General features: G+C 56.5%; 7 protein-coding genes and 1 non-coding gene across 8 annotated transcripts; 5 read left to right on the forward strand and 3 right to left on the reverse strand.

The window, feature by feature from the left end:
* Window positions 1–768: 768 nt before the first annotated feature.
* On the reverse strand, window positions 769–3,029 carry TRAVEDRAFT_74103 (proteasome regulatory particle lid subunit RPN3). The gene is made up of 5 exons (XM_008044201.1): window positions 2,757–3,029; window positions 2,375–2,690; window positions 1,570–1,982; window positions 1,132–1,508; window positions 769–997 (listed from the first exon to the last, which is right to left on the reverse strand). Exons 1-5 carry the CDS (start codon window positions 2,998–3,000, stop codon window positions 854–856), a joined length of 1,494 nt encoding a protein of 497 aa, XP_008042392.1. The 5' UTR covers window positions 3,001–3,029; the 3' UTR covers window positions 769–853.
* Window positions 3,030–3,227: 198 nt separating this feature from the next.
* TRAVEDRAFT_74104 (uncharacterized protein) lies at window positions 3,228–4,201 on the forward strand. The gene is made up of 6 exons (XM_008044202.1): window positions 3,228–3,289; window positions 3,355–3,382; window positions 3,437–3,472; window positions 3,527–3,610; window positions 3,659–3,711; window positions 3,762–4,201. The coding sequence occupies exons 1-6, from the start codon at window positions 3,248–3,250 to the stop codon at window positions 4,116–4,118; spliced, it is 600 nt and encodes a 199-aa protein (XP_008042393.1). The 5' UTR covers window positions 3,228–3,247; the 3' UTR covers window positions 4,119–4,201.
* Window positions 4,202–4,473: 272 nt separating this feature from the next.
* TRAVEDRAFT_31017 (uncharacterized protein) lies at window positions 4,474–7,673 on the forward strand. The gene is made up of 13 exons (XM_008043628.1): window positions 4,474–5,391; window positions 5,448–5,501; window positions 5,563–5,635; window positions 5,696–5,972; window positions 6,030–6,054; window positions 6,108–6,196; window positions 6,248–6,331; window positions 6,385–6,420; window positions 6,479–6,499; window positions 6,548–6,795; window positions 6,850–7,038; window positions 7,092–7,183; window positions 7,236–7,673. Exons 1-13 carry the CDS (start codon window positions 4,892–4,894, stop codon window positions 7,594–7,596), a joined length of 2,049 nt encoding a protein of 682 aa, XP_008041819.1. The 5' UTR covers window positions 4,474–4,891; the 3' UTR covers window positions 7,597–7,673.
* A 1,013-nt stretch (window positions 7,674–8,686) lies between these two features.
* TRAVEDRAFT_39512 (uncharacterized protein) lies at window positions 8,687–9,239 on the reverse strand (the record flags this gene model as incomplete). The annotated part of the gene is made up of 3 exons (XM_008043674.1): window positions 8,687–8,766; window positions 8,878–9,015; window positions 9,077–9,239. 3 exons carry the CDS (start codon window positions 9,237–9,239, stop codon window positions 8,687–8,689), a joined length of 381 nt encoding a protein of 126 aa, XP_008041865.1.
* A 276-nt stretch (window positions 9,240–9,515) lies between these two features.
* On the forward strand, window positions 9,516–14,285 carry TRAVEDRAFT_172870 (coatomer subunit alpha-2). Its single transcript, XM_008044203.1, has 15 exons — window positions 9,516–9,618; window positions 9,669–9,782; window positions 9,834–9,914; window positions 9,964–10,058; window positions 10,118–10,691; window positions 10,743–11,119; window positions 11,183–11,414; window positions 11,466–11,604; window positions 11,657–11,897; window positions 11,950–12,105; window positions 12,165–12,363; window positions 12,418–12,944; window positions 13,005–13,328; window positions 13,387–13,659; window positions 13,718–14,285. Exons 1-15 carry the CDS (start codon window positions 9,570–9,572, stop codon window positions 13,961–13,963), a joined length of 3,627 nt encoding a protein of 1,208 aa, XP_008042394.1. The 5' UTR covers window positions 9,516–9,569; the 3' UTR covers window positions 13,964–14,285.
* A 552-nt stretch (window positions 14,286–14,837) lies between these two features.
* TRAVEDRAFT_74107 (uncharacterized protein) lies at window positions 14,838–18,135 on the forward strand (the record flags this gene model as incomplete). The annotated part of the gene is made up of 15 exons (XM_008044204.1): window positions 14,838–14,960; window positions 15,034–15,121; window positions 15,181–15,804; window positions 15,866–15,934; window positions 15,993–16,062; window positions 16,120–16,393; window positions 16,450–16,474; window positions 16,526–16,614; window positions 16,671–16,760; window positions 16,822–16,860; window positions 16,914–16,934; window positions 16,989–17,245; window positions 17,302–17,499; window positions 17,560–17,651; window positions 17,700–18,135. The coding sequence occupies exons 3-15, from the start codon at window positions 15,371–15,373 to the stop codon at window positions 18,133–18,135; spliced, it is 2,094 nt and encodes a 697-aa protein (XP_008042395.1). The 5' UTR covers window positions 14,838–14,960; window positions 15,034–15,121; window positions 15,181–15,370.
* Window positions 18,136–18,218: 83 nt separating this feature from the next.
* TRAVEDRAFT_31020 (spindle pole body interacting protein) lies at window positions 18,219–21,374 on the reverse strand. The gene is made up of 10 exons (XM_008043629.1): window positions 21,173–21,374; window positions 20,914–21,120; window positions 20,807–20,867; window positions 20,004–20,744; window positions 19,655–19,953; window positions 19,308–19,602; window positions 18,967–19,254; window positions 18,750–18,908; window positions 18,575–18,697; window positions 18,219–18,517 (listed from the first exon to the last, which is right to left on the reverse strand). Exons 1-10 carry the CDS (start codon window positions 21,280–21,282, stop codon window positions 18,344–18,346), a joined length of 2,457 nt encoding a protein of 818 aa, XP_008041820.1. The 5' UTR covers window positions 21,283–21,374; the 3' UTR covers window positions 18,219–18,343.
* Window positions 21,375–21,485: 111 nt separating this feature from the next.
* Window positions 21,486–21,579, forward strand: TRAVEDRAFT_t164. Its single transcript has one exon. It is a non-coding gene; the product is annotated as a tRNA-Ser (tRNA).
* The last annotated feature ends 177 nt before the right edge of the window (window positions 21,580–21,756 follow it).

Here is a 21,756-nt window from a genome sequence, read left to right on the forward strand (position 1 = left end):
CTGACACACCAACGAATCCGGTGCTGAATGAAACCTGTCCACGGCGGGCGTTCGTGAGCTGTATGTGCCCCGGTGGTAGCTCATGTGCCTACCGTGTGCGCGTGAGGTGGTCGAGAAGGCGGAAGCTACAGACCACAGCCTTCGTTCAGAGTCCACATGACGCTTCTCGATTGAAGCCTCGAGCGCATGCTCTGGCTGCAGCCTGAGCGGCGGTCATCGCATTGCATATGGACCCTTCCGCGCTGCGTTGGCTAGCGGTCCGCGGCGTTCCAGATTCTTCGGACGCTTCTGTGGGGTGCGGCAGCGAGTAATGACCGCGAGCTTATAGCGTGCGGTAGGCGGTATCACATCGCGAAGCCGGAGATGTGCAGCGGTAAGTGGGCGTACTTTACCATCCAGACCCGCCGGCGTACTTGTACTTGGACCCTGTGTGAAGTAGCGGTGGACGCATCTGTTGATTCATTGGACATGTCACGACACAATAGATGCGCCCGCACACTGAACGGGATAGCAGTGAGAAACCGTTACCGATACTGGGAACGTGGCTGCGGTGGCTATGAGGAGCTGGTCCCTGGACGGATTTCCAATGGCCTTACTCCAGGGCAGAAGGTTCATAATCGCGCTCGCAAAGAGGTATGTGGCTCCTGCGATGAACACTAGAACTCTATTGCTCTGGTCAGGCTTCAGGACGAACCCTAGTCCTCACGAGCGGGCCCCAGTCGCCGCAGGTGGACCCTGGTCGGAACTTGAGCTTATCCCACGGAGAGACGACGATAATGTTATTGCACAGCGCATGCATGAGATTGCAGGCGTACCCCAACACATCCACAACACGAGTGGCACGAGAAGACAGCTAGAATCCTTCACCCAAGTCGGGGCCCTCATCGTCGAGGTCACCGCCCTCCTGAATCTCCTTCGCAAGTTCCTTTTCGCGTTCACGCGCCCCCTCGGCGGCGGCAAGCTCCTTCCTGTGTGCATTCAGGGGGTAGCGCATAGCCTGCACGGGTGAAAGAGAGTCCGTCAACACAAAATTTTACCGAAGCGAGAGGCAAAAAGACGCGGAGATGAGGGACATGCGCGACGTGCACCGCCCACCCCAACGAACATGTGTGAAGAGAAAAAAAGACGCACCTTGACGCTCTGGTTATGGAGCTCGAGACAGTACGAGATGCGCCGCGAGAACACGTCGCTGACCTCGGGGCCGTACCCGCTCTTCTGGCCGCCGCACTCCATCCAACCCTTCTCGTGCACGATCCGACCCTCGATGACCCCGTCGCGGATCGCCTTTCCGACGATGTACTCCGCGTCCTCCTCTGAGTCGAGGTGCAGCTTTACGCAGATGTCCCGCAGCGAAATGCGCGAGTACGACAGCGACAGCCGCCGGATGCCCGTCTTGATCACGTTTTGCCGCAGCCGCACGATGAGGGTGTACGTCTTGTCAGCCTCGAACTCCGCCGCATACTTGGACAGCGTGTTCTGAAACTGCGAGAGAGATCCATTGCGGACGGCTGTGTGGTCATGGCGCCAAGGTGAGCGCAGGCCGCGAGGTATGATAGGAGAGTAGTTTACCCTTGACGATCTCGAAGTATCCCGCGAGCGCTTTCTCGAGCACGGGGTGTCTGAACAGACCGCGCTCCGGGATGTCGCCCATAAGAAGCTCGACCACGATGGTCAGCTTGTGGACGGCTTGGTAGAATCCAGGCGCCGTCTTGGCAGGTGGCGCGCGCCGGATGGCTTGCTGCAGGTTCGTGTGCGCAGCGGTGTAATTTAGCTGCACGGCCTTGATACGGCCGAGGTAGTAGTGGTATCGCGCATGTTGGGGGTTTCCAGCCGCGCTAGGGAATGTCGTCTTCGAGACTAGCTTGTCGGCTTGGTCGTAGAAGTTGTACTGCAAATAACTGCGCAAGATCCGGTTGATGAGAGACGCTTCTGTCTCGTCATCATGGCGCAGGGCAGCTGTGCGCTGCGCTGCAAGAAAATGTCTGCCGACAGGACGCGTCAGTCAAGAAAACCCCGCGGAGACAAGAGGAAAAGAGTGAATGGTGAACTGTGGACCTGCGCGCTCCGGTGAACTGCAAGCGCCTTCAAAGCGCCATAACAGGGAGGGAGGTCACGGCCACGCCATACGCCCAGAGCGCCGACCACCTCGCCGAAAATGGATTCCTACTTCCTATAGTCACCTCACGGACCGGATGCCAGCGCCCCGAGTCCGGCGCTCAATTTCATGGCAATGTCAAGCTTTGGGAGTCAAGCAAGGTCGGTCATACTCAAGACTGTCGGACCTCGGTGGACCGGTGAGGTCCGACCGTGACCAGTGCAATGTGGGACGCTGTCCACTAGTCTTATGTTTGAGAGCATAAATGACAGGACTCACGGTCGTGCGTCGGCGAGGTCTCCGGAGAGCTCGTATACCCGTTCTACTGCGTACCAGACCTTTGCTGCGATCGGATCCATGCTCCGGCGGTTCAGCGCCTGCATCTTCTCGATGGTATCATGCGCGAGCTTCAGTGCTTTGGGGTAGGTGGCGGAGGAGGTAAGGAGGTGGTGGAGGATGAGCAGCCGGAAGTAGACCTCGACCTCGGGTACGGGCTCTGCCTGGGGCTGCTTGGAGGGCTGGGTGTCGACGTCCATGGACTGCTCCGCAGACGGCTCTGGTAGCCATGCTAGGAGTGCTTTCCTGGACGCGGCGTCTGCGCATGCGCGTCGTGAGTGGTGCTCGCGCGGACGTACGCGTACATTTCGGATTGGCCACTTACCGGGGACATAGGACTCATTGATCGCGTCCCGTAGGATCTTGTCGTCGAGACGCTTCCGAAGGTGGTTCAGAGACCTGAGAACGCGGTGGGTGAACCGCGGCTCCAGAGTCGCGACTGCTCTTTCGATGAGCGCAATGTTCGCCTTGATTTCCGCGGTAGGCGTAAGTGGGATGGGTTTCTTCTCCTCCTCGACAGTCTTCTCCTCTTTCTTCTCGTCGACCGGTTTCATCTCTACGTCGGCCATCGTTGCGCGGGATGTGGAAGTAGCACAGATGGAGGTAGGTGGCTGAGGATGAGATGACCTGAGATGACGCGTCGCGCGACGCGCGTCGACTACATTTAGTGATTTCATCAACAATCCATTGTTACCTCATCATTGAGACGATTAGCTACTCTACTTATCGTGTTCAGCTTTGGAAGCTTGCATCAGTAGTCGGACTATGAAGTTGACTATGACTACATCTCCTCCCCCGCCACCAGCCGCCACCACCATGTCCTTCTTGACCCGTTTATTCCGGAAGTTACGAAATCCTGTAGGTCTCCTCCTGAACATCTGAAGTACGGTTTACATGGGATATACGGCTCATAAGCATGCTAGAGAGGCTTTGTGGGTAGAGATCTAGAAGGTACGCTCCTGCGAGCTTCGTTCAACTCACTTTCGAAGCTCAACCAAGCATCAGGAAACCAGTTCTTTGAGATCCCTGGAATCTATGATGGTAGGCATCGATACGACGCTTCAGCTCGTTCTCGCAGATTTTGAGCACACCCAGATCCACGACGAACGAAACGCGTCGTGAAATATGGCCATGGACGAGACATGTGGGCATATATTGGTGGAAAGAAGAGGCTAGCGGGTATGTGTGTGTCCATAGTGTTGGTCCTGCGTACTGACCCTCTTGTAGTCCAGTGGACAGCTTGGCTCACCCATACGCGACACCACCCTCCGACGGAGGAGGTAAGCCACTTGCGCATTGACATTCACACAAAGATTCACTGCGTGCATAGGAACTTCTTGCTGACCTGGATCGACAACGCCGAGTGCTCTTCAACGCCGCAATAATCGCAGCACGCGATCAGGAAGAGGCAGCGAGGATTACGGCGTCCCAGCAGGCGACTGTTTCCCATTTCCAGGCAGCACCACTGAGACAAGACGCCGAACTTCCGAAGGGCGAAGCTCCTAAGGATGAAACACCTGCGGCGGCGTCGGCAGCAGCTCCGCTCCAGCCACCTGAAGCCACCAGCGTCGAACAGAAAGCGGAACGGCAAGAGCCACCTGCGGAACAGTTTTCGCCATGGAAAAAGCCTCTCTCGGATGAACCTCACACCTGGCAGCCTCGCGCTTCTGTGCGGCGGGGAGGCTGAGCAAGCCGCCAGCCACCCTCATTGTTGTTTCCACTTGCGTTCCATTCCAGATGTGTTTTCCGCCTCGTCGGCGGTGTTACCTGGACGCACCGAATGAAATGCATCTGAACATAAGGAGGAATTTTAAGCGGACGTCCCGATACTAGTTTTTGACAACGTGTAAGAATTTAGTCTACCCTAGGCAGATGTCTCAATTTTTCGAGAGGGACGTACCAGTTGGCTCCGATGTGGTCGGAGAACTGGGTTGGGGCGCCGCCCGCTCCGTAGGTTCCCTTCGCCCCATCACTCGATATGCCTAACCTCATGGCATTCGCAATCTCACGGCTTTGGCTGCTACCGCCACCACATCTATCACTCGATGCGAGCACATCATTCCAAACCACTACTCGACGACCGATATTGACTTCCCGGCTTGCGCTATCATGACACCTCTGACGACCTTACGTTCTGTTCTGCTGTTCTTACGAAACCTACTCACCCGATGTCGGAGGCATACCCTCAAAAATATCCTCGACCTCTGGCATCTTCTTCGGAGACGACTTGGACGTCGCAGAAGCAAAGGAGGTGACGATGGGCCGGGGAGTACGGTCGCGCGTGCGCCGCAGTCTGCGGACCTCTCGTTTCGTGAGCCATTCCCAACTCCAGACTCTCCAGTACAACGCGTCACTATATGCGAGGCCCGGAGACCTCTCTCTGCTCTCGAGCTGCACATGGAACATCATCATAGTGGGCAGTTTCTGCAGCCGGGAGATGTCCCTACTCGCCCGGCGTCCATGGTGGCGCAGCTGGCCGTGCCCGGACAGTCCCCTGGCTCGGGGCCTTCGCGCGAGCTGCTTCACCCATTCTCCTATGCCCACTCGAACGCCTCCAAGGGATCCGATATTTCCATTGGCGTCCAGTCTACAAGCACCACGGAGCGGAGCCACAGAGCGCACCTCGACGGCCCGTCTCACAGGCCGGAGGCACGCTCGACCTCGCGTGCCGCAGCGCGCGGTATTTCTCGCATGGCGGCGAGAGCCCCATCGCACACGCCCTCTCGCGCGACCTCCAGATCAAGATCGAGAGCGCCTTCCCCGTCACCCCGACGGTCACACATAGACCTCCCGGATGTTACCCGTCTCGCGCCCACCGCGAGCCAGAATACGTTGGCGATACCCGACTTGGACACATACCCCCCCACGCCAGACCGCCTGCCTCCAGTGCCTCCAGCCCTGATGGAGGACAAAGTGTGGCCCATATTACAGTTACCCCGTTATGACGACTGCCCCACGATGTGCGTATCGAAACATGTTGGAGTGCGAAATCCCTCTGACTTCCGAGCGCTGCCAGTACACCCACGAGGGCGGATTGGATCCTCCCACCCGTGTCGCTCTCGTTCCCGTTGTGCGTCCGCATGCTCCTTTTGAAACGAAACATGACAAGTGCTCAAACCTACCCTGTCTAGAGAAGATGTCCCTCCCGAGTGGGTAGCATGCACCCATCCGGAGGGTCGGTTGTATTTTTATCATCCCCGAAAGGTGCGCTCCCGATGGCCAGCTACTCAGGTTTTCAGTCAATTATTGACTTGATACCCGCAGCGCATCTACACGGATGTCGATGTTCGCGATCTAACTCTACTCGCCGTCTTGGGCGCCTTCGAAGAAAGGCTCACGGACATGATACGTGCAGAACAAGTTGTATTACCACCTGACTGCGAGCTCATGTTGTACCTGGAGAGGCGGCCCATATCTGGAGGCTATAATTGGCTGTACTACTACGCAGACAACACCGCGCGCTCTCTGTTTTGGGTACAGGAGCTCGATATTATCGATGAGCTGCCAGAGGTTGCTGGCATCAAGACGTTGTCTAACATCAGTGGGTAATTCTTGCTAGAACTCATCCTTGCGTTGTGCTCATGGTAGGTACATGCAGGATACGAAATGGAATCGAGGTATTGGTACGTGATATTTTGCCGTCCACAGCATCTCAAGCCTCACGAGACAACTTCAGGATCCATTGTGAGATGTACCCCCACAACCATTCGTTATCGGAAGATGACTGGGCGGAGTTGACGGGCATCCTGACGTTCTCAAGCATCGGTACGTCAAGGAGTCATCGAAATTGACTATCAACTCACACTTACACGCTAGACGCCATTACATCGTTGACATCCACCATATCGTACGGTGCGGACGAAGTACACAGAATGCTCGGGCTCGTCAAATCTGCTAAAGGTATGCGTGATCGGAGTGAGCGCAATCAGCTTCTGACCACAACCTTCTGCTAGCGTTGACGAAAGTCGACTACGCGACCGTGGCCATGGGTGAGCTCGGTATGTCTTGATAGATTGGAACCGCACTCAAAACGAAGAACACCCACAGCTCGCCTGCTGAACCTCTTCTGTAGGTGTCGCTGATTCTCCGGGCCCCCATGCATTAAACAGCCACCAGACCGCCAGCGCTTCTTGAACATGTACGGGCAACCCTATGCGCGCTTGAGCCCTGCTCAGAGCGTGTACAACACCAAGAAACACCCCAGGACACCATTGATCAAAATAATGTCGTTCTTCTTCTGGAATGCCCCGGCTGTGCACCTCCGTGGGCTCGAGAGAATCTGGGTCGATGGCATCATCCACCTCCGGCCCTGGACGACCTTCATCGGCAAGCTGCAGAACGAGTGGCAGGAGTTTGTCCTATACGTGCGTACCCGCCCCGGATATCGCATTCGCAGCTGACTTAAAACCGGGGCGCAGGCTACGGTGTTGCTAAACGCAAACGTCGCGTTCCTTGCCATCCCGAGCGTAGACAACGGCACGGATCAGTTGTCGGCCGCACAGATCAGCAGTAATATCTCAATCGTGACGAGTGTGGGGAGCATCCTGCTCGGGCTGCTGCTCATCCGCCAACACCGCGTCAAATCGAAGGACACCCCGATCGAAGCGGTAAGTCTTCGTATCATCCCACACAACTCCTTCTGACCGCGTGCGGGTACCAGTTCTGGTTTCTCAGCGCGCGCAAGCATCCCACCCTCGGCCTCGAGACGCTCGCGATCATCTACAGCCTGCCGTACGCGCTGCTCATGTGGGGGTAAGCCGCGGTGATACTCTGCAACCCGACCCAAAGCTCACGTTCGCGACAGCATGGTCACCTTCCTCCTCGCGTTCTCGTTCGAGTGCTTCGGCACGCCAGACACGGTCGGGGTGTTCATCTTCGCCGCGGCGTGGAGCGCGATCGCCATCTTGGTGTGCTGGTGCATCTTCACCGGCTGGGAGAGCGGCGAGACGAAGCTCAAGGACCGGCTGCTCGCGTGGCGGGAGCGCCTGCTGCCCAAGAAGAAGACGGACGAGGACGATGCGTTGGCTGGGGGAGGGCCGCTCAGCGCGCTCAGCTTGAACGAGAAGGCGCCGTGGCTGGCGAAGTTCTTCAAACACGGGATCTTCCCGCACTCTGGCGACCCGCCAACGACGGAGATGGAGGAGCGCGCGTCGTCGAGCGTGTAGTAATATTGCTTGTTGTGTAGTCCCGCGGAGGACGTGACCACACCTTGGAGGGTCGTGTATACAAGGCGAGTTCTCTGAAAAAAAAACCCACTCCCGCGAGTGGATACCGGGTCTCCCGCCAGATGGCGGGTAGGTGCAAGATCTTGACTTAAAGTGCTGCCGTACGCGTTCCGCGTCGTGATCGGGAAGTTTGAAGAGTATGGCCTTGTGAAGAGACCCTCATTGGATGGGACTGAGGCCATCAAGATGTGCATATTAAGCTGCGTGAGGCACACGCCCAGTGCCTTCAGGTCAGAAACTGGGCATTGGATGATATTAGCACACATGCAATCCGATCGCGAGAGCCGGAGGGTACTCACGCGACGGGTTGGCCTGCTTGCCCTTGATGTCTTCGAGGTCCAAATCTTGCAGTGTGCCCGCGAGGTAGTTCGCTTCATCATGGAAAACAGTCTCCACGACATATACCAAGCCACATCCCAGGAATTTTGCCTGCATCTATGTAAATTGTCCCCACATAGCACATATTGGGTAATGGGGTCTGTTCCCGTCATGTATAATGAGACCAGGGACGCTACTAGCTGACTACGGTGCATGGGGCCGACACCGCCTCCCACGAACGGGTCTGGTATGTTATGATGCAAAGCCGTAAAGATGACGTCTCGCGACGGCGTTATTGATCCTACCATGAGCCCCGAAACCTAGCATACACGCCGATACCACGAATGACTCACTTGCACGCCAAATTTGCGCAACCCCGCCGTGGATTATTCTGATGGAGGTAAGAACTAGGAATCCACTGACGATGTGAACGTCCGCGCATGTGAGCCGCACCTCTTGCCATCTTGTCTTCAGCCACGATAACAGAGGTCGTAAAGGGAGTGCTCCCGACACGGTGGACCCGCTGAGTATATGCGCCCAAGCAAAGACCCGGGCTATCAACCTTGTTAACGTTCAACCACGTATACATTAGCGAGGCCATTGCGACAGCGACGGGCTTGTAAACCAGCGTATTCGAAGTCCTTTGAGGCGCAGCCAGACGTCAAGGGCGAGAAAAACAGCAGGCCAGAGCAGCAGAAACAGCCAAAGCACATCAAGGTCCCAGTCCAGTCAGAGCAGCCAGAGCGAGTTTGATGCGCGTGATGAAGTCGTTCAGGCGTTGCCGCGTCAATTCTACGAATGGAGCAGTCAGCATATATGCGTCCAGCCGTGTATGCGCCGTCCGCCTACCGACAAAGCGGGGAGTGGGCGCTGCGCAAGCGGACGGAGACGTAGGAGACCTGCCTTGCTCTTTCTCGGCCTCTCGGATGGTTTGCACTTCCTTCTCCAGGGTGTCGGCTGTTCTATCGCTCTCGTGCATAGGACGTGCGGCAGACCACGCATGGAAGTCGAGTATGAGCTCCAGTAGCATGACGTTGAGTTCTATTGATCATGAGCGCGGTTATGAAAAGGATACAATGACTCCGATCTAGCATATACTCACTCTCGATGAACGCTGCATCCCGCTTGGTCTCGTCGTCGAAGGGAGCGACCACCTTCGAGCGGTGGTCGAACGGTGCGAATTGTTGAGAGAGCATATCTCCGATGGGACGCTGGCGCATCGCGCTGTCCTGGTGGGGCACGGCAGTAGTCGATATAGCAGACATGGTCGTTGGGAAGCAAGAGAGGAAGAGCAAGGCCGTGGGTACATAAAGTCGCGGGGAAATATAAGACACATTACTTTGCTTAACTCCATTCTAAGCTCCGAAAGGGGATGTATCAGTATAGAACCAGCGATTGATGGGACCGACTATATGCAGACAGACTAGTAGTAAGTCAGTATTGGGCTGGTATACTATCAGCCAAAAATAGATAGTTTCACGCTTAATCCCTGGCTTCAAGTTCCACGTCGGCATAGCCGGCCGCCACAACTTCCCCCCGTCCGCCATCCCTTGGAGGCTCGAACTCGAATTCTGGCCACGGGGCTCACAGACATCATGTCGGTAATGCTCACCAAGTTTGAGTCCAAAAGCAACCGGGTCAAAGGTGTGTTTAACGCGATTTGTACGCGCACGGTACTGATTACTTTACTTCAGGACTCGCGTTCCACCCTACGCAACCGCTGCTCGCGGCTTCATTACATAACGGGAGCGTGCAGCTATGGAACTACAGGATGGGTGTTCTGGTGGATAGGTTTGAGGAACATGAAGGTGCGTGAAGCGCCGTTACCCGGTGAAACTGTGAGCCTGACCATAAGATAGGCCCGGTGCGAGCCGTCGCGATGCATCCCAGCCGAGCTCTGCTTTGCACTGGAGGAGATGACTATAGGATCAAGGTCTGGGGTAAGCAGGGGTGGAACCAGCTACTCGCGCGCCGCCTCATAATTTGTAGACATCAAGCCTACCAATCGACGCTGCCTCTTCACCCTGCATGGCCATCTTGACTACATTCGCACTGTGCAATTCCACCACGAGATGCCATGGATTGTGAGTCATCCCACCATTCACTCTGCCCACATTGGCCAAACCAGGCTCCGCGGCTGCAGCTCTCCGCTTCGGACGACCAGACAATTCGTATATGGAACAGCACCTCGCGCAACTGCATCGCCATTCTCACTGGCCACTCGCACTGGGTGATGTCTGCACAGTTTCATTCTAAGGAGGACCTTATCGTGTCGGCGTCGCAAGACCAAACAGTCCGCGTCTGGGACATCTCCGGCTTGCGCAAGAACACGCCCAACACTGCTCCCGGCACATTCGACCAGTTCGACAACTTCTCTACCGTGAAGTACGTCTTAGAGGGCCACGATCGTGGCGTCAACTATGCTGCCTTCCATCCGACGCTGCCCCTCATTGTCTCCGCATCGGACGACCGTCAGATTAAGATATGGCGAATGAGCGAGACGAAGGCGTGGGAGGTCGACGCGTGCAGGGGTCACTTCAACAACGTCTCGACCGCGATATTCCACCCCAAACACGAGCTGATCGTGTCTTGTGGCGAGGACAAGACCGTGCGCGTCTGGGACCTCACGAAGCGGTCCGCGGTGCAGACGTTCAGACGCGAGCATGATCGCTTCTGGGTACTCGCCGCCCATCCTGAACTCAACCTGTTTGCTGCAGGTATGTCACCACGCGCATATATGCAGCTTTCACTCAACTGAACGAGCTCAGGACACGACAACGGATTGATCGTCTTCAAGCTGGAGCGTGAGCGGCCAGCATTTGCCATGAACGGCGACACGGTGTACTACGTGCGCGACAAGTACGTTCGCTCGTATGACATCAACACAGGCGCAGATCTCGGTCTGCTGAGCGTACGCAAGTTCGGGAGTCCCTATGTTCCGCCAAGAACGCTCAGTTTCAACCCCGCCGAGCGCGCCGTCCTGCTGACTATCTCCTCCGACAACGGGCTGTACGAGCTATCGGGACTGCCGAAGGACGCTGTTGGTGAGGTCAAGGACTCGGCGACGGACGGTAAACGTGGCAGCGGTCAGGCAGCGATCTTTGTGGCGAGGAACAGGTTTGCCGTGTTGAACAAAGCGACTCAGGTTAGACCACATTTCGTGTACAGTTACTTCTATGCACTAAGGAGGCTGACTTGACATGAACAGCTCATTGAAGTTCGAGACTTGTCGAACTCTGTCGTCAAGGGCATCAAGCCCCCTGTGCAGACCAACGAGATCTTTTACGGTGGCACAGCCAGCCTTATTCTCAGCTCCGCGTCTTCGGTCGTCCTGTATGACATCCAGCAGCAGAAGACGCTGGCAGAAATCACCACGCCGCCCGTGAAATATGTCGTTTGGAGCGCAGACGGCTCTCTCGTCGCTCTCCTCAGCAAGCACAGTAAGTGTTCTGCACTCCGCCCCTTTACAAATCACGTATCCTGAGCATTAGCGATCACCATTGCGAACAAGAACTTCTCGCAGCACACGCTCATCCACGAAACTATCCGCATAAAGTCCGGTGCTTGGGATGACGCTGGTGTGTTCATCTACTCTACGCTCAATCACATCAAGTACTGCCTCGCGCAAGGGTTAGGTCCTGCCTTTCGTTCACGGTGATTTATCGCGCTAATGTCCCTTCAGCGATCACGGTGTTATCTGCACTCTCGACAACCCTGTTTACCTGACGCGGGTCAAGGGCAAGACCGTACACTGCCTCGACCGCTCTGCGCGGCCGCGCACCATCACCATTGACCCCACAGAGTACCGCTTCAAGCTCGCGCTGCTCCGGAACAACCATGAGGAGATGTTGTACAATATCCGGACGTCAAATCTCCTGGGTCAGAGTATCATCGCCTACCTGCAGCAAAAGGGCTTCCCCGAGGTGCGCCACGTATCAAGGTACATATGTCCAGCCTCTGAGACTGCATCCCCAGATTGCGCTGCACTTTGTACAAGACAAAAACACGCGCTTCGACCTCGCGATCGAGTGCGGTAACCTAGATGTAGCACTAGAAACCGCTCAGGCCATCGATCGGCCAGACAGTTGGGAACGCCTTGCACAGCAGGCTCTGAAGCAAGGCAACCACAAGGTATCCCACTCCGCTGTCGATGCGTGGTGGCCGTGTACAACGACTGACCCTAGTTATAGATCGTGGAGAAGGCGTACCAGCGCACGAAGAACTTCGATCGACTTTCATTCTTGTATTTGGCGACCGGGAGTACCGAGAAGCTCACGAAGATGCAGAAGATCGCGGACGCTCGTGGGGACCCGATGTCGCGCTTCCACAACGCGCTGTATGCTGGCGATGTGCAGGGCCGGATCGCGGTGCTCAGGGATGTTGGAATGCGTGAGTGTCTACATCGTTATTAAGCGGGGATAATAGGCGCTAATTTCATGTTAGATTCGTTGGCATACCTGACTGCCAAGACGAATGGTCTCGACGAGGTTGCGCTCGAGATCCTGGAGGCTGCCGGGCTTACAGAGGCAGATGTTGACGATGTTCCTTCGTTCGGACAGTCGACTCTCAAGCCGCCCCCCGTTGTGACGTCGACGACCAACTTCAACTGGCCGACGCTGTCCACGGGCGAGAGCTTCCTCGATCGCGCGCTCGCGAACGGTCTCGAGGCTGGCAGTGACGCGCCTTATGTAAATGGCGTTGACGGCAATGGGGCTGCTTCCGCCGCGTTGGATGATTGGGCTAAGGATGAGGAAGCCGTGGAGGACGTCCCTGCGGAGGAGGGCGCTTGGGATCTTGATGCGGATGCTGAGGATGCGGATGAGGCTGAGGAGGAAGAGGAAGTTGTCGAGGAGGAGCCCGAACTTGGTGCAGGGGCTGCGCCTGGGGTCAGCGAGACAGAGCTCTGGACACGAAACTCGCCATTTGCAGCAGACCATGTTGCGGCAGGATCCTTTGACACGGCGATGCAGGTGTGTGCTGTGTGTTCGAAGTAGCCGAGACTGAGCATCTGACCCCTCCCTTTCCTACAGCTTCTCAGTCGCCAGTTTGGTATCGTCAACTTCCCTGCTCTCAAGCCTGCCTTCCTCTCTGTCTATCGTTCGTCGCACGTATACCTCTCTCCTATGGCTTCCCTCCCTCCCCTCCAATTGCACCTGCGCCGTAGTCCGGAAGAGTCATCTCCGAGCCGAGTGCTGCCTGTTGCAGTGCGCACACTGCCCTCGATCCGCGCGGAACTCTCAGAGGGCTTCCGCGCTGTTTCCGGCAACAAGCTGCCAGATGCACAGACCGTGTTCCGCGCCGTGCTCCGCGCGTTATTGCTGGCGCCTATCTCATCTGACAACGAAGCAAAAGAGGTACGTGGTGAACCGCTGTGGATATTGGTGACACGCAGCTGATCACCTCGTAATGTAGTGGCGCGATCTGGTCACCATGTCCCGAGAGTACCTGCTAGGTGTGACGCTGGAGATCGAGCGCCGCAGAGTTGCCCAGGACGAGCCGGACAACGTCCGCCGCAGCTTGGAACTCGCGGCATACTTCACGAGCTGCAAGCTTCAACCCGCACATCTGCAGATCGCGCTGCGTAGTGCCATCGGGGTCTTCGCAAAGGCGAACAACCACGCTACTGCAGCAAAGTTCGCGCGGCGGCTGTTGGAGCTCAACCCCGACCCGAAGATTGTGGCCCAGGTGAGTTTATAAGTTTACAGCGGTTTTGGGATCGTGATGGATTCTGACGATGTGGCAGGCGCGGCAACGCATCGCTGCTGGAGACCGTAACCCACGAAACGCGGTCGAGATTGACTACGACGAGTTCACAGAGTTCGAGGTCTGCGGGGCGAGCTTCACACCGATCTACAAGGGTTCGCCCGCGGTGCGGTGCCCATACACCGACGCCGCGTACCTGCCACAGTACAAAGGCCAGCTAGACCCGCTCACCGAACTTACGGAAATCGGCGCTTCTTCTGCCGGCTTGCCTGCACCGCGCTCATAGCTTCACTCGACCTGGACAGTCGTGCTCCAGACAGAGTGGGCAGCAAGGGCTGCTACCCTCGGATGTTGTCGCACTACCCGCACGCCTGTAGCGCTGGCAATGGATCTTTTTGTCTCGCTTGGAACTACCGTTGCGGGCGAACAAGCCACACCACGCAAGATCACTGACGCTATACAAGAGAGTCCTACTCAAGGGTGGCGGAATCGCTCGCTAAGCTGGACCTCCGTTTGTGTTTTTCTGTTTTCTTCATCATCGGCTCTACTACTCTGACGTTGGCGAATGCTAATACCCGCCGTCCTCAAACGCTACAGCCACTCTTCACGGCTCACCGTAAACGACAGATACCCGTTGCAACGTGCTGTTGGGGGCACCTGGGAGATCGGTGGTAGTCTATACACTGCACGACTTCGCGCTCTCGGCCGCCGCGTGCGACGCATGGAAGTGCTAACTATTCGCGGCGGGCATCGAATATGCTTTCTCTCAGTTGTACAGCCTCACCTCAAGTGCTTGTCATGCTCAGGGCCACTATCTCGTCTGACAGCGGGTGGGAAGCCAGTAAGGTGTGTGGTGGATAGCTGTCTGCTTCTAACGTTCGATTGACCACCTCGTGTTGTAAGACGCCGCAGCGCCATTTATATGACAACCCTGCCCTAAGCGTACCTGGACGCCTCCCTGAAGATAGAGCGCCCTGGGTTACGGGAGAGGTCGTCTGCCTCGCCCTCAGCCCCAGCCCTGTAGTGTATGCCCTCAACCGCAAGGTTACAACGCTTCGGCTTGGTTGAGGTCGCGTCGAGTAGACTTGTCGGCGTCATTGTTGAACCCGCCCTGCAGGTACATCTGAATCCTATCCCGAAGAATGCCCAATACAATTTAGCGGCGACGCTCAAGCAGCGATAACTAATACCTTCTCCCGGACCGGGCTGTGCACAGCCAGTGCGCGCTTCCCGAATCTCAATTCACCGGTGCGACCACCTGCGCAGTGCTCACAACACAAAATGTGCGTCTTCTTCCGATCGATAACGTCGAGAATTGGGGCGAACTGCCACTAACTGGGTTTGCCCATCTTGCAGGGCTTTCGTCGTATCCCACGCCCCCTTCCGGAACCCTATGACCAGACTCGATGGCTTGCAGCGTCAATGCGCCGCTGTGGACTCAACAGTAAGGGCTGGCATTCGGAGGCTGGGCCAGCTGTAGCTTGCAAGCTCATAGCCATACAGGTAACGAATTTGTCCATGAATTTGCCTTACGCTGGGAAGCCCGACGACCTCGGTGGAATAGCAGATTACGTCCTGGGAGAATGACAGAAGCAACGCTTGAGCCTCGTGCCCTGTGGGCTGTACTTGGATTTCAGCGTCTCCTCTCGTCCTCCCCGAGTGAGCCCACCCTCTGGTTTCTGCTTCGCTCGCCATGACTTCCACTGTCTACATACCTCCAAGCCCCTCGGTATACTCTCCTCAACCCGCTGCAATGGTCGTCGAACCAGAAGTAGTCACCGTACAACCGCACGAAGGGAATCCAAGCCCGGCGCCTTCGTCGTACTTCAATGCACAGGATACCTTCACTCCAGATATCGAGATGGCGCGGCGTAATTATCTCTCCGGAGATTCATGTTCGTCACACACAGCAGTGGAATCTAAGGGGGATATGTCTCCCCCGTCGCCATGCACCGTATTTCCAGATCAGCCCGAGACGGCATCCCCCGACGGGGAAGTCGTTCCGACCTGTGGCGACTTCAGCACCATCACTGAAGATACCAAACCTCCGCGAATCCCCGTGCGCTATAGGTCTGGAAACCCGGTAGATGGGTTTCGGGACAATAGATACGAGAAAAGACATCACTTGTGAGTTGCGCATCGTTAACGATTTGCTATATCTACATGTGACTGACGTGCTTGTTTGCAGGACATCCGAGCCAGATTGGAAAGCGAAGGAAATCAGAACCATCCCAGCTATGAATAAATTCTCTGCACGGTAGGTGTTTACTACTTGACGCAGTGGTGAGCGCTAAGCGGCCGGGACCATTTGGCAGTGCGTCGACAGTCGGCAGAGGATGGGTGCCGTATGTCCATCCTGAGGGACAACTGTACTTTCGGTTCAAAGTGCGATTTCTACTAGACTCGAGGGGCCTAAAATTGCGTTCTGATCAGCATTAACAGCAATATTACACAAATAGTTGCCTCTACGACGAGGACACTCTACAGGACCTCGAAGAAGCGGTCGATGTGTTGGACCAAGGGCTCCAGCAGCGCGACGATCTCCCTGAGAGTTACGACGTGGTCTTGGAGACTCATGTTGACGACGACAACGACAAGCTGGCATGCTATTACATTGCGGACACGGTCAACGAGGAGGTGATGTGGGTGGATGATCAACCCATTGACCTCCTGGTGAGGGATGAGAATATCCCGATCTTGGTCCATCAGCATCTCAGTAAGGCTCCATATACAGTTTGAAGTCTTCCCCTAACCCCTTGTGTCTGGTATCAGAATATGTTTATTTGCGCTCCTACTGGTGGGCCAGATTTTGCTCTGTATGAGACATTGGCTCACATACCCCCGGCAGGGAACATATGTATATGTTCCCTCACGACAGAAAATTTCCAAAGGAACGACTACGAGAACTACAGGCCAGGCTAAACTTCTACTCGTTCGGTAAGTGTTAGGCTACTCCCAGCTCCCGCCATCACTAAGCCGGCCTCCGCACGCAGACAGAGTGGTGTCCAAGACATCTTGTGCGCCCTGGGGCGAGGATGAACTGAGCCGACTCCAGCATATCACCCAGCAGATCCATATCCGTGGTAGGTCTCTCACGATGCGTCTTGGAATAATACTGTGTATAATTGACGGTCGCGCACTCAGACGATAGCTCTGTCTCCCCGTGTGAGATGTTTATAATCGGTGAGTCGTCCGAATTATCTCATCCTTCCAATCAAGCTCACGCAAAGGAACAGCTCGATTGAAGATGATGATCGGTGCGTATCTTCGTATACATCGCATCCAACAACATCCTGATTTGCTCCGTGTAGCCACCGACGGCATGCGAAACTACCATGGGACGAAGTGGGCGCGGATCGAGTCGAATCGCAGCGCGCACGTAGATGTTACGGCGGAGCACTACGCGCCGTCGTGGATCTTCAATGTCATCTCCTGGATGCTCTTCTGCACGCCGACGCTGTACCTGAAGCGCCTCGACGAGATCTGGCTGGACAGCAACGTGAATCAACGGCCGTGGCGCAGGTTCATAAGCGAGCTCAAGGATGACTGGGCCGCCTCCATCACTCCAGTAGGTCGTGCCTTTGCGCCCTATCAGCGCTATGCTCACTGCGTGGCGCGGTGCAGTCCGCCGTAATCCTTACCGCCAACGTCGGATTCCTTGCGATCCAGAGCGTAGACCAGGGAGGCATACCGGGCCCCGACCGCTCGGCGGGTCAGATCGTCAGCTACATTTCGACGCTCCTCAGCATCGGCAACATCATCGCCTGTACAGTTCTCGGCCAGCAGCACCGACCGACGTCGCACATCTACGCTATAGAGGCGGTGAGCACTTCCCTTAGCTCCCGTCGATTTACGCCCGCTCTGACGCTCTGCGGCCGATAGGTCGAGTATCTCCTTAAACGTGCAGAAAAGCGCTGGCAGGCACAGCGCCTCGCCGTCGTCCTCAGCGTACCCATCGCGTTCTTCATCTGGGCGTGAGTATGTCCTTCTTGCTCCCTGTCATAGCACTGACGACCCTCCAGCCTGCTCTCGTTCTCCGCCGCGATCCTCTGGGTTGGCTTCTATGCGACGTCCACGACGACCCGGATGTCCCTGCTCGCTATCGTCATCTTCACCATCTTCTTCCTCTACCTCACGATTCAGAACGGGGAGTGGGCGGCCCCCGCGATCACGCGCACCCTTCCGGCGGCGATGAAGTACAAGATGCAGAAGATTCCCTTCGAGCGTCTGACTGAGCCTGCGCACAAATTCTCAAAGCCGATCCGTGCCTTCTCGAACAAGGTGCGCAGCTACACACGCCGAACGTCGTCGGACCCAGGGGACCAGCCGTACGGTAGCCATATGCGGCAACGTCCTCCGTCGTCCCGTAAACCCTCGCCGCCGATGCGCAGGTTATCGGACATGCTTTATTACGGCTTCCGGAGGACGTCTGAACCGGAAGAGATCAGTGAGGTATAAAGCGGTCACACTGTCGTGGCGAAGCACGGGGGGATGTACTGTATCGCAGTTGTCCAGGTTTTGTTTCGTATCTTTCGTCCATATTTGACTTGTATATATTTCGAAAGTTCGTTCGATGCGCGGTACAACGTAACATAAGCATATAAGTTACAGGGGGCCCTGTATTTAGGAACCTGGTATAGTGGTATACGAAAAGCGCACTCGAATGTTAGCCGCCCCCTAGGCTCGACTCGCTCCGATTCGACGGCGTGCGCGCCATGAACGCAGAATGCGGTATCGACAACGAATTGCCATCCTTCGCACGCTGCTCCTTCGCGTGAGCCTGCCGTACGTACGCGTAGCGTTGGAAATGGTTGAGCATCTGCAGGAACTGCACACCGATCTGCACGGCTGTCTGTTAGACGCATACGAAGGAACAATGGCGAGAAGGACGACGCACCGGGTACCCGCGCAGCTCGTTCAATAGGTCGACCGCCAGCTCGCGCACGTTCTCGTTCTGGTGGAAAAGCCCGAAGCTGAGCGGCTGTAGACCGTGAAGGTGCGGTGGGAGCCATGCAAGGAGCTACCGACGTAATTCAGCACAAATGCGTAAAAAGAATAAGAGAGGCACGAACCTCGGTGACCTCGTCATACGAACGCAGATTCTCCGCGATAGTACGGAAGATGAGCTCCGCCTCACCATCGGACATGCTCTTCGCGAACCGCAGTCGCGAGAGCTGGTGCGATAGGTCGAAGCCCTGGACCGGATTCGTTGCAACAAAGTGCTTCCAATCCTAAAGCGCACTTATCGTTAGCGTCTATAATCTAGGCCGACCAATGGAAGGGACGCACAATTTGGAAGAACTTGTAGCACTCCGTCCGGCGCCACGCCTCGATCCGCGTCGCGTTCACCGCGAGGTCCCTCGCGCACGTGGCGTCGTCTACGAAGTACGCACCGCTGCCGAGCCGTGGCTTCTCGCCCGCACGTTCGGTATACGGCATCGTCGGCCACGCGATAGTCGTGGAGCCCAGTAGGTCCTCTTCGTACCGCGCCGCGACGCGCACGAAACGGATCACGTACTCGGTGAACTTCGCGCGAACGTGCGCCTCTGAGTAGTGTGAAGCGATCGCGCCGAGAACCTATATAACGCGTATGAGGGAGGCGGGTGAACGCGCGAAAGGACTGTGCTCACATCTTCGATGAAGACATTGTCCGCGCTGTCTGGCCGACCCGCGAACTCAGGCTTCTGCGTTGACCCGCCCTCCTTGGTGGGCACGCGCACCGCCTCCTCCTCGCTCCCGATCGAGCCCTCCGCCTTCACCGTCCCAGTGCGCATGATGAGCGGATTCGAGCTCGACCACGACGCAGGGTGGTTCAGGTGAATGTCCTTCGAAACAACGATCCGGTTCGTCCCGATGTCGCACAGCAGATCCCAAGATCCCGCCGTCTCGAAGATCGGGTTCGTCACGCCCGCAATATATCCCGGGCTGCATATATGCGCGTGAGTTTCGCCAAAGACGGAAAGGACGCGTGTCTTACATGCTCTCCCACTCCTCGCGGTTAATGAGCGTAGCATACGGGAACGCACGCTTGATAAATCCACGCAGGACTACTCCGCAACCGGAGCCTAGCGCGCACGCAGCAAGGACGTGGTTTGATACGTTCTCAGCGAGCTTGTGGTGGCCTAGGAAGATTATCCGTTTCCCCGTAATCAACGCGTTGAAGAGCACAATAACTGGTGGCGTAAGTGCGCCGTTCGTGTGCAAGTGAGGATGCAGAGGGCCGCTCATGGTCGTGATCGCCGGTGAGAATGTAGCGCACAGCATCGTCAAGGAGCCCTGTACGCGTCCCATCAGTTTCAATCTGCCTAAAGGCACGGCTTCCTTACCTCGCCCACTTCTTCCGGAAATGTGGAGAGCGGAACTTTGACCGGTAGCTGGTGCTCGTTGTAGTTGATCGCCGTGTGGTAGAAGTGAGAGTCCTTGAGCGCAGACGATGCCGCACTTGCCCCAGCGAGGGATGGGGCGGACTCGCCGCCGCGTCCATACGCACCATGCGATGAAGACGAGGACGCATCCGTCGAACGCCGACCGCGTCCCGCCACGCTGCTGACACTGCTAGAGCTGGCACTCGCAGCACTGGCGGTCGCCACGAACCCCATCTGATCTAGCCCGCTCTCGTCTCCGACCCACACCGCGCTGCCGTCTAGCGAGAACGACGCCTCGGACGGGGACGTCGGACTCCGCATGCCAGAGGCGGATTTGTAGCTCTCCCCACCATTCCGCGTTGCACTCTCCCTGTCCCGCTTCGCGCGCATGTGAGCGTTGTCCTCGAAGCTCACACGTGAGTCTGTCGAGTTGCTTGGCCGATGCCCTGGCCGCGGGGTGGTGGTAGGAGGTAGATTGACAGTGTGTTGGGTGGCCGTACCCGGGTCGGGGTAGTTGGCGTACTCATCCCCGCGACCGATCATGACGTCCTGGCGCTCCGTATTGCGCATGATGAGCTTCTCGTAGCGCGTCAGGACGGGCATGGTGCTGAAGTCCATCTCGTTGACCGCGTCGAAGAGCCGCGCGAGACAGTCTTGCGACGGGTTCATGAAGTAGTCGTCCAGAGCGAGAAGTAGAACGGGCTAAAGTACCAATCAGTTAGCGGCCGAATGAACGATGGTCAAGCGGCCACTGGCGTGCATACCTTGAAGATCTGCAGGAAGGGGTATCTGGTTACGATAGCCATGGCCTTCACAATGGCACCTCTAATGTGGATTAGAGTCGCACACGCGTGCACGAGAACGTACTCACCTCCTCGCCGTCTTATCCAGTTTCGTGCGGACAAGATTGATACCATACAGCATCCTCGCACCATCCTCCGCCGCGTCCTTGCTCTCGGCATTGTCTAGCGCAAGAATAGGCTTGATAGTGTTGAACGGAGTCTGATTGAGGAAGAAGACCGTCCAGTCGGTGGGCTGTCTTTCCGCACCATCCGGCAGCATCAGATTTGCGAGCAGTCTGGGGCCTGTTCAGCTCATGCATCGCCTAACGTCGTAGGAGTCTTGCGCACCCCTCATCTGTCCCGAGAGGTTGAGGAAACTGGTATGTCAGTTGCGCGCCTCGGTCGATGTCGAAGTCTGCGACTAGAACGAAAGAGCAGTGCTGTGCATCATGGGCCATGACATCGGAAGACAATCCCGTAGGTTCGTCGTGTTGAAGACCAGCTTTCGAAGAGGGAGATGGCGGGTTCGGTAGCGCGGGGTCGCTGTGGAACAAGGCAGAGGACGAACGGTACACTGGGCCATGGACTCGAATTGAAGTACTACACTGCCTACTTTTTATTTCATTTTGATCTATATGCAGAGCTAATATCATTTTGCGAAGTCACTTTGCCGGAGTGGTTAACGGGATCGCCTGCTATCAGTAGCTGCCAGCGGTTGGGCTTTGCCCGCGAGTGTTCGAATCGCTCAGGTGACGCTTTTTGCATGCTGGTTCCCTAGTACTGAGTACGGATCGCTGTAAGGTACAAATTGTGTACGTATGTAGGTTAATCGGTCCTACGTATACGTATAGCAACTAAGTCGTGGTCTCACTCTTTTGTGCCCATAATTTGCCGTCCAAGTGTTGATTATGGTTGGATCAGCCGCTTGAAGG

This window comes from Trametes versicolor (assembly GCF_000271585.1).
Source record: "Trametes versicolor FP-101664 SS1 unplaced genomic scaffold TRAVEscaffold_10, whole genome shotgun sequence".
In the NCBI taxonomy this organism is placed as follows: Eukaryota; Fungi; Basidiomycota; class Agaricomycetes; order Polyporales; family Polyporaceae; genus Trametes; species Trametes versicolor.

What these genes read in the sequence shown, in the direction of transcription:
- TRAVEDRAFT_172870 (XM_008044203.1), top strand. Translation starts at nt 9,570, where the DNA reads ATGTCGGTAATGCTCACCAAGTTTGAGTCCAAAAGCAACCGGGTCAAA. An exon ending in ACCACGAGATGCCATGGATT is followed by an intron (nt 10,059 to 10,117) that starts GTGAGTCATCCC and finishes CCGCGGCTGCAG; the next exon opens with CTCTCCGCTTCGGACGACCA. An exon ending in CGCTCTCCTCAGCAAGCACA is followed by an intron (nt 11,415 to 11,465) that starts GTAAGTGTTCTG and finishes CCTGAGCATTAG; the next exon opens with CGATCACCATTGCGAACAAG.
- TRAVEDRAFT_74103 (XM_008044201.1), bottom strand. Translation starts at nt 3,000, where the DNA reads ATGGCCGACGTAGAGATGAAACCGGTCGACGAGAAGAAAGAGGAGAAG. An exon ending in CAATGAGTCCTATGTCCCCG is followed by an intron (nt 2,691 to 2,756) that starts GTAAGTGGCCAA and finishes GCGCATGCGCAG; the next exon opens with ACGCCGCGTCCAGGAAAGCA. An exon ending in ATACTTCGAGATCGTCAAGG is followed by an intron (nt 1,509 to 1,569) that starts GTAAACTACTCT and finishes ATGACCACACAG; the next exon opens with CCGTCCGCAATGGATCTCTC.
- TRAVEDRAFT_74104 (XM_008044202.1), top strand. Translation starts at nt 3,248, where the DNA reads ATGTCCTTCTTGACCCGTTTATTCCGGAAGTTACGAAATCCT. An exon ending in TGGAAAGAAGAGGCTAGCGG is followed by an intron (nt 3,611 to 3,658) that starts GTATGTGTGTGT and finishes ACCCTCTTGTAG; the next exon opens with TCCAGTGGACAGCTTGGCTC. An exon ending in ACCACCCTCCGACGGAGGAG is followed by an intron (nt 3,712 to 3,761) that starts GTAAGCCACTTG and finishes CTGCGTGCATAG; the next exon opens with GAACTTCTTGCTGACCTGGA.
- TRAVEDRAFT_31020 (XM_008043629.1), bottom strand. Translation starts at nt 21,282, where the DNA reads ATGGCCCATGATGCACAGCACTGCTCTTTCGTTCTAGTCGCAGACTTC. An exon ending in CGCGAGGAGTGGGAGAGCAT is followed by an intron (nt 19,603 to 19,654) that starts GTAAGACACGCG and finishes GCATATATGCAG; the next exon opens with CCCGGGATATATTGCGGGCG. An exon ending in ACAATGTCTTCATCGAAGAT is followed by an intron (nt 19,255 to 19,307) that starts GTGAGCACAGTC and finishes CGCGTTATATAG; the next exon opens with GTTCTCGGCGCGATCGCTTC.
- TRAVEDRAFT_31017 (XM_008043628.1), top strand. Translation starts at nt 4,892, where the DNA reads ATGGTGGCGCAGCTGGCCGTGCCCGGACAGTCCCCTGGCTCGGGGCCT. An exon ending in CAAGACGTTGTCTAACATCA is followed by an intron (nt 5,973 to 6,029) that starts GTGGGTAATTCT and finishes AGGTACATGCAG; the next exon opens with GATACGAAATGGAATCGAGG. An exon ending in GGCAGGAGTTTGTCCTATAC is followed by an intron (nt 6,796 to 6,849) that starts GTGCGTACCCGC and finishes ACCGGGGCGCAG; the next exon opens with GCTACGGTGTTGCTAAACGC.